Source organism: Cyclopterus lumpus, chromosome 18, assembly GCF_009769545.1.
Source record: "Cyclopterus lumpus isolate fCycLum1 chromosome 18, fCycLum1.pri, whole genome shotgun sequence".
NCBI lineage: Eukaryota > Metazoa > Chordata > Actinopteri > Perciformes > Cyclopteridae > Cyclopterus > Cyclopterus lumpus.
In genome coordinates this window covers 482,501-492,500 of record NC_046983.1, presented here as the reverse complement: position 1 = coordinate 492,500, position 10,000 = coordinate 482,501, and the positions used below count along the sequence as shown (strand labels likewise).

General features: G+C 36.2%; 1 protein-coding gene across 2 annotated transcripts in view; it reads left to right on the top strand.

The window, feature by feature from the left end:
• Positions 1 to 10,000, top strand: part of eno3 (enolase 3, (beta, muscle)) — a 22,376-nt gene that overhangs the window by 8,223 nt on the left and 4,153 nt on the right. For both annotated transcript variants that reach the window (XM_034557071.1, XM_034557070.1), the window contains exons 7-10: positions 3,179 to 3,295; positions 6,528 to 6,633; positions 7,960 to 8,157; positions 9,411 to 9,487. In XM_034557071.1, the coding sequence (XP_034412962.1) occupies positions 3,179 to 3,295; positions 6,528 to 6,633; positions 7,960 to 8,157; positions 9,411 to 9,487 (498 nt within the window). The remainder of the gene's footprint in view (positions 1 to 3,178; positions 3,296 to 6,527; positions 6,634 to 7,959; positions 8,158 to 9,410; positions 9,488 to 10,000) is intronic.

The window sequence follows — 10,000 nt, the reverse complement described above, 5'->3', positions numbered from 1 at the left end:
TAACATAGTAACATACATTATTAGTATAATAACATAGTAACATACATTATTAGTATAATAACATAGTAACATACATTATTAGCATAGTAACATAGTAACATACATTATTAGCATAATAACATAGTAACATACATTATTAGCATAATAACATAGTAACATACATTATTAGTATAATAACATAGTAACATACATTATTAGCATAATAACATAATAACATAGTAACATACATTATTAGTATAGTAACATAGTAACATACATTATTAGTATAGTAACATAGTAACATAGTAACATACATTATTAGCATAGTAACATAGTAATATACATTATTAGTATAGTAACATAGTAACATACATTATTAGTATAATAACATAGTAACATACATTATTAGTATAATAACATAGTAACATACATTATTAGCATAGTAACATAGTAACATACATTATTAGCATAATAACATAGTAACATACATTATTAGCATAATAACATAGTAACATAGTAACATACATTATTAGTATAGTAACATAGTAACATACATTATTAGTATAATAACATAGTAACATACATTATTAGTATAGTAACATAGTAACATACATTAATAGTATAATAACATAGTAACATACATTATTAGTATAATAACATAGTAACATACATTATTAGCATAATAACATAGTAACATACATTATTAGTATAATAACATAGTAACATACATTATTAGCATAATAACATAGTAACATACATTATTAGCATAATAACATAGTAACATACATTATTAGTATAGTAACATAGTAACATACATTATTAGCATAGTAACATAGTAACATAGTAACATACATTATTAGTATAGTAACATAGTAACATACATTATTAGTATAGTAACATAGTAACATACATTATTAGCATAATAACATAGTAACATACATTATTAGCATAATAACATAGTAACATACATTATTAGTAGAATAACATAGTAACATACATTATTAGCATAATAACATAGTAACATACATTATTAGTAGAATAACATAGTAACATACATTATTAGCATAGTAACATAGTAACATAGTAACATACATTATTAGTATAGTAACATAGTAACATACATTATTAGTAGAATAACATAGTAACATACATTATTAGCATAGTAACATAGTAACATAGTAATATAGTAACATAGTAACATACATTATTATCATAGTAACATAGTAACATACATTATTAGCATAGTAACATAGTAACATAGTAACATAGTAACATAGTAACATACATTATCAGTATAAGACCATAGTAACATACATTATTAGCATAGTAACATAGTAACATAGTAACATACATTATTAGTATAGTAACATAGTAACATACATTATTAGTATAGTAACATAGTAACATACATTATTAGTATAGTAACATAGTAACATACATTATTAGCATAGTAACATAGTAACATAGTAACATACATTATTAGTATAGTAACATAGTAACATACATTATTAGTATAGTAACATAGTAACATACATTATTAGTATAGTAACATAGTAACATACATTATTAGCATAGTAACATAGTAACATAGTAACATACATTATTAGTATAGTAACATAGTAACATACATTATTAGCATAGTAACATAGTAACATAGTAACATAGTAACATACATTATTAGCATAGTAACATAGTATCATAGTAACATACATTATTAGTATAATAACATAGTAACATAGTAACATACATTATTAGCATAGTAACATAGTAACATACATTATTAGCATAGTAACATAGTAATATAGTAACATACATTATTAGTATAGTTACATAGTAACATACATTATTAGTATAGTAACATAGTAACATAGTAACATACATTATTAGTATAATAACATAGTAACATACATTATTAGCATAGTAACATAGTAACATAGTAACATACATTATTAGTAAAGTAACATAGTAACATACATTATTAGTATAATAACATAGTAACATACATTATTAGCATAGTAACATAGTAACATACATTATTAGCATAGTAACATAGTAACATACATTATTAGCATAGTAACATAGTAACATACATTATTAGCATAGTAACATAGTAACATACATTATATTTAAAGTAACATAGTAACATACATTATTAGTATAGTAACATAGTAACATAGTAACATACATTATTAGTATAGTAACATAGTAACATAGTAACATACATTTTTAGTATAGTTACATAGTAACATAGTAACATACATTATTAGCATAGTAACATAGTAACATAGTAACATACATTATTAGTATAATAACATAGTAACATAGTAACATACATTATTAGTATAGTAACATAGTAACATACATTATTAGTATAGTTACATAGTAACATAGTAACATAGTAACATACATTATTAGTATAGTAACATAGTAACATACATTATTAGTATAATAACATAGTAACATACATTATTAGTATAATAACATAGTAACATACATTATTAGCATAGTAACATAGTAACATACATTATTATCAAATTAACATAGTAACATACATTATTAGCATAGTAACATAATAACATACATTATTAGTATAGTTACATAGTAACATAGTAACATACATTATTAGTATAGTAACATAGTAACATACATTATTAGTATAGTAACATAGTAACATACATTATTAGTATAGTTACATAGTAACATAGTAACATAGTAACATACATTATTAGTATAGTAACATAGTAACATACATTATTAGTATAATAACATAGTAACATACATTATTAGTATAGTAACATAGTAATATACATTATTAGTATAATAACATAGTAACATACATTATTAGTATAATAACATAGTAATATACATTATTAGTATAATAACATAGTAACACACATCTGTATAATAAATCACCTCTGGCCAGATCCTCCTCAAATCAATAAAACTTGCATGGCTTTCACTTTATACTTTGTATACACTTTCATTTTTATTTTATTTTTACATTTTCATTTCCTTTATTATTTAAAATCTTACATGTAATATGCCCTGCTATGCTATTTAATTTAATTGTATTGTAAACATGTTTGCTGCTGCTTCAAGAACTTTCCCCCTGGAGATGATTGAAGTAATATCTAATCGTATCTCTTATTATCATAGTAACATATGATATTATCATATAATATATATATTATATTTTCAGGCCTTTAACGTAATAAACGGAGGAAGCCATGCTGGAAACAAACTGGCCATGCAGGAGTTCATGATTCTTCCAGTTGGAGCCGCCAACTTCCACGAAGCCATGAGGATCGGAGCCGAGGTACAGATGTACTGGTATAGTACTGGTATAGTACTGGTATAGTACAGGTATAGTACTGGTATTAGTACTGGTATAGTACTGGTATAGTACTGGTATAGTACTGGTATTAGTACTAGTATAGTACAGGTATAGTACTGGTATTAGTACTGGTATAGTACTGGTATAGTACTGGTATTAGTACTAGTATAGTACAGGTATAGTACTGGTATTAGTACTGGTATAGTACTGGTATAGTACTGGTATTAGTACTAGTATAGTACTGGTATAGTACTGGTATTAGTACTGGTATAGTACTGGTATAGTACTGGTATTAGTACTAGTATAGTACAGGTATAGTACTGGTATTAGTACTGGTATAGTACTGGTATAGTACTGGTATTAGTACTGGTATAGTACTGGTATAGTACTGGTATTAGTACTAGTATAGTACAGGTATAGTACTGGTATTAGTACTGGTATAGTACTGGTATAGTACTGGTATAGTACTGGTATTAGTACTAGTATAGTACAGGTATAGTACTGGTATTAGTACTGGTATAGTACTGGTATAGTACTGGTATTAGTACTGGTATTAGTACTGGTATAGTACTGGTATAGTACTGGTATTAGTACTGGTATAGTACTGGTATTAGTACTGGTATTAGTACTGGTATAGTACTGGTATTAGTACTGGTATAGTACTGGTATAGTACTGGTATAGTACAGGTATAGTACAGGTATAGTACTGGTATTAGTACTGGTATAGTACTGGTATTACTACTGGTATTAGTACTGGTATAATACTGGTATTAGTACTGGTATAGTACAGGTATAGTACAGGTATAGTACAGGTATAGTACAGGTATAGTACTGGTATTAGTACTGGTATAGTACTGGTATAGTACTGGTATTAGTACTGGTATAGTACTGGTATAGTACTGGTATTAGTACTGGTATTAGTACTGGTATAGTACTGGTATTAGTACTGGTATAGTACAGGTATAGTACTGGTATAGTACTGGTATTAGTACTGGTATAGTACTGGTATTAGTACTGGTATAGTACTGGTATTAGTACTGGTATAGTACTGGTATTAGTACTGGTATAGTACTGGTATAGTACTGGTATTAGTACTGGTATAGTACTGGTATTAGTACTGGTATTAGTACTGGTATAGTACTGGTATAGTACTGGTATTAGTACTGGTATAGTACTTGTATAGTACTGGTATTAGTACTGGTATTAGTACTGGTATAGTACTTGTATAGTACTGGTATTAGTACTGGTATAGTGCTGGTATAGTACTGGTATAGTACTGGTATAGTACTGGTATTAGTTCTGGTATTAGTACTGGTATAGTACAGGTATAGTACTGGTATAGTACTGGTATTAGTACTGGTATAGTACTGGTATATTACTGGTATAGTACTGGGATTAGTACTGGTATAGTACTGGTATTAGTACTGGTATAGTACAGGTATAGTACAGGTATAGTACTGGTATTAGTACTGGTATAGTACTGGTATAGTACTGGTATTAGTACTGGTATTAGTACTGGTATAGTACTGGTATTAGTACTGGTATAGTACAGGTATAGTACTGGTATAGTACTGGTATTAGTACTGGTATAGTACTGGTATTAGTACTGGTATAGTACTGGTATAGTACTGGTATTAGTATTGGTATAGTACTGGTATTAGTACTGGTATTAGTACTGGTATAGTACTGGTATAGTACTGGTATTAGTACTGGTATAGTACTGGTATAGTACTGGTATTAGTACTGGTATAGTACTGGTATTAGTACTGGTATAGTACTTGTATAGTACTGGTATTAGTCCTGGTATAGTACTGGTATAGTTCTGGTATAGTACTGGTATTAGTACTGGTATAGTACTGGTATAGTACTGGTATTAGTACTGGTATAGTACTGGTATAGTACTGGTATTAGTATTGGTAATCATACTGATATAGTACTGGTATAGTACTGGTATAGTATTGGTAATAGTACTGGTATAGTGCTGGTTTTATTTCAGGTATACTATACCATTAGTACTCGTATAGTACTTTTAATAGTACTAGTATTAGTACTGGTATAGTACTGGTATAGTGCTGGTATAGTACTGGTATTAGTCCTGGTATAGTACTGGTATAGTTCTGGTATAGTACTGGTATTAGTACTGGTATAGTACTGGTATAGTACTGGTATTAGTACTGGTATAGTACTGGTATAGTACTGGTATTAGTATTGGTAATCATACTGATACAGTACTGGTATAGTACTGGTATAGTATTGGTAATAGTACTGGTATAGTGCTGGTTTTATTTCAGGTATACTATACCATTAGTACTCGTATAGTACTTTTAATAGTACTAGTATTAGTACTGGTATAGTACTGGTATAGTACTGGTATTAGTATTGGTAATCGTACTGGTATAGTACTGGCATAGTATTGGTAATAGTACTGGTATAGTACTGGTATAGTACTGGCATAGTATTGGTAATAGTACTGGTATAGTACTGCTATAGTACTGGTATAGTACTGGTATTAGTCCTGGTATAGTACTGGTATAGTACTGGTATTAGTTCTGGTATAGTACTGGTATAGTACTGGTATTAGTACTGGTATTAGTCCTGGTATAGTACTGGTATAGTACTGGTATTAATCCTGGTATAGTACTGGTATAGTACTGGTATAGTACTGGTATTAGTCCTGGTATAGTACTGGTATAGTACTGGTATAGTACTGGTATTAGTCCTGGTATAGTACTGGTATAGTACTGGTATAGTACTGGTATTAGTATTGGTAATCGTACTGGTATAGTACTGGCATAGTATTGGTAATAGTACTGGTATAGTGCTGGTTTTATTTCAGGTATACTATACCATTAGTACTGGTATAGTACTGTTAATAGTACTAGTATTAGTACTGGTATAGTACTGGAATAGTACTGGAATAGTACTGGTACACTATACCATTAGTACTGTTATAGTACTGGTATTAGTACTGTTATAGTACTGGTCTTAATACAGTTATTAGTACTGGCATATTACTGGTGATAGTATTGGTATTAGTACTGGCATAGTACTGGTATACTACCGGTAATAGTACTGGTATTAGTACTGGTATTAGAAACTGCATTAGTACTTGTATTCATACCTGTATTAGTACCTGTATTAGTGCCTGCATTAGTACCTGCATTACTACCTGAAGTGCTATTAATAGAGGTACTAACTGTCTTCTGATACTCAGGTGTACCACAACCTGAAGAACGTCATCAAGGCAAAGTACGGGAAAGACGCCACCAATGTGGGAGACGAGGGAGGATTCGCCCCCAACATCCTGGAGAACAACGAGGGTGAGACATGCACCTGTCTGTCTGACAGACCTCCACAACGACCAGTGAAGTTCTTCTAGTTTAAACCGACGTCCTCAGTAATAACCAAGATAGAGACCACAGGAAGTGCAGACCACAGGAAGTATGGACCACAGGAAGTGCAGACCAGTAGGAAGTGCAGACCAGTAAGAAGTGCAGACCAGCAGGAAGTGCAGTCCAGTAAGAAGTGCAGACCAGCAGGAAGTGCATACCAGTAGGAAGTGCAGTCCAGTAAGAAGTGCAGACCAGTAGGAAGTGCATACCAGTAGGAAGTGCAGACCAGCAAGAAGTGCATACCAGTAGGTAGTGCATACCAGTAGGTAGTGCAGACCAGCAGGAAGTGCAGTCCAGTAAGAAGTGCAGTCCAGTAAGAAGTGCAGACCAGTAGGAAGTGCATACCAGTAGGAAGTGCAGACCAGCAAGAAGTGCATACCAGTAAGAAGTGCAGTCCAGTAAGAAGTGCAGTCCAGTAAGAAGTGCAGACCAGTAGGAAGTGCATACCAGTAGGAAGTGCATACCAGTAGGAAGTGCAGACCAGCAAGAAGTGCATACCAGTAAGAAGTGCAGTCCAGTAAGAAGTGCAGACCAGCAGGAAGTGCAGTCCAGTAAGAAGTGCAGTCCAGTAAGAAGTGCAGACCAGCAGGAAGTGCAGACCAGCAGGAAGTGCAGACCAGTAAGAAGTGCAGACCAGCAGGAAGTGCATACCAGTAGGAAGTGCAGACCAGCAGGAAGTGCATACCAGTAGGAAGTGCAGACCAGCAGGAAGTGCAGACCAGCAGGAAGTGCAGTCCAGTAAGAAGTGCAGACCAGCAGGAAGTGCATACCAGTAGGAAGTGCAGTCCAGTAAGAAGTGCAGACCAGTAGGAAGTGCATACCAGTAAGAAGTGCAGACCAGCAGGAAGTGCATACCAGTAGGAAGTGCAGACCAGCAGGAAGTGCAGTCCAGTAAGAAGTGCAGACCAGTAGGAAGTGCATACCAGTAGGAAGTGCAGACCAGTAGGAAGTGCATATCAGTAAGAAGTGCAGACCAGCAGGAAGTGCATACCAGTAGGAAGTGCAGACCAGCAGGAAGTGCAGACCAGCAGGAAGTGCAGTCCAGTAAGAAGTGCAGTCCAGTAAGAAGTGCAGACCAGCAGGAAGTACAAACCAGCAAGAAGTGCAGTCCAGTAAGAAGTGCAGTCCAGTAAGAAGTGCAGACCAGTAGGAAGTGCATACCAGTAGGAAGTGCAGACCAGCAGGAAGTGCAGACCAGCAGGAAGTGCAGACCAGCAGGAAGTCGTGGCTTTGATCTTTGACCTCCCTGTGCAGCTTTGGAGCTGCTGAAGTCGGCCATCGAGAAGGCCGGCTACCCCGACAAGATCATCATCGGGATGGACGTGGCGGCCTCCGAGTTCTACCGCAGTGGGAAGTACGACCTGGACTTCAAGTCCCCCGACGACCCGGCCAGACACATCAGTGGAGACCAGCTGGGAGACCTGTACCGCAGCTTCATCAAGGGCTACCCGGGTAATATACATTACTATTACTATGTGTCTATATAGATATACATACATATATACGGGTACGATATATTATATTATAATATATGTATATCATTTGTATATTTATAGCACCGTTGTATATATACAATAAGTCAGAATCAGAATCAGAACCTTTTATTGCCAAGTATATTTTTTAGATACAAGGAATGTGTCATGGCGGGTGATGCAACATTGGACAATAACATTAAACAATCAACAACAATCAACATTAATCAACATGCTGCAAGAATTGAAACATATTAAATGTACAGAAGAATATAAAATAATAAATAAAGTGCACAGACCAACAGCTAACAGTGTAATGTAAGTTTAAAGTGAATAATTAAGTGTTAAGTGACTCTGCTCATGAGGGTCTGTGGGGGACCCGGACTCTGTTCATGAGGGTCAGTGGGGGGACCCGGACTCTGTTCATGAGGGTCTGTGGGGGACCAGGACTCTGTTCATGAGGGTCAGTGGGGGGACCAGGACTCTGTTCATGAGGGTCAGTGGGGGACCAGGACTCTGTTCATGAGGGTCTGTGGGGGACCCGGACTCTGTTCATGAGGGTCAGTGGGGGACCAGGACTCTGTTCATGAGGGTCTGTGGGGGACCCGGACTCTGTTCATGAGGGTCTGTGGGGGACCCGGACTCTGCTCATGAGGGTCTGTGGGGGACCAGGACTCTGTTCATGAGGGTCTGTGGGGGACCCGGACTCTGTTCATGAGGGTCTGTGGGGGACCCGGGCTCTGTTCATGAGGGTCTGTGGGGGACCAGGACTCTGTTCATGAGGGTCTGTGGGGGACCCGGACTCTGTTCATGAGGGTCTGTGGGGGACCAGGACTCTGTTCATGAGGGTCTGTGGGGGACCCGGACTCTGCTCATGAGGGTCTGTGGGGGACCCGGACTCTGTTCATGAGGGTCAGTGGGGGACCCGGACTCTGTTCATGAGGGTCTGTGGGGGACCCGGACTCTGTTCATGAGGGTCAGTGGGGGGACCCGGACTCTGTTCATGAGGGTCTGTGGGGGACCAGGACTCTGTTCATGAGGGTCTGTGGGGGACCCGGACTCTGTTCATGAGGGTCTGTGGGGGAACCGGGCTCAGCTCAGGAGGGTCAGTGGGGTGAGACAGAAGAAGAACCTGAGACTCTCCATTAATTAATAAAACCTGCTGTAATAACTCATGTTATAGATAATAACCTGTCTGTCTCTCTACCTGTCTGTCTCTCTTTCTGTCTCCAGTTCTGTCCATCGAGGATCCATTTGACCAGGACGACTGGGAGAACTGGGCCAAGTTCACCGCCTCCACAGACATACAGGTATTCAGACACACAGACAGACAGTCAGGTAGGCAGACAGACAGGTAGACATACAAGCAGAGAGTCAGGCAGATATACAGGTATTCAGACACACACACAGACAGTCAGGTAGGCAGACAGACAGGTAGACATACAAGCAGAGAGTCAGGCAGATATACAGGTATTCAGACACACAGACAGACAGTCAGGTAGGCAGACAGACAGGTAGACATACAAGCAGAGAGTCAGGCAGATATACAGGTATTCAGACACACACACAGACAGTCAGGTAGGCAGACAGACAGGTAGACATACAAGCAGAGAGTCAGGCAGATATACAGGTATTCAGACACACAGACAGACAGTCAGGTAGGCAGACAGACAGGTAGACATACAAGCAGAGAGTCAGGCAGATATACAGGTATTCAGACACACACACAGACAGTCAGGTAGGCAGACAGACAGGTAGACATACAAGCAGAGAGTCAGGCAGATATACAGGTATGCAGACACACAGACAGACAGTCAGGTAGG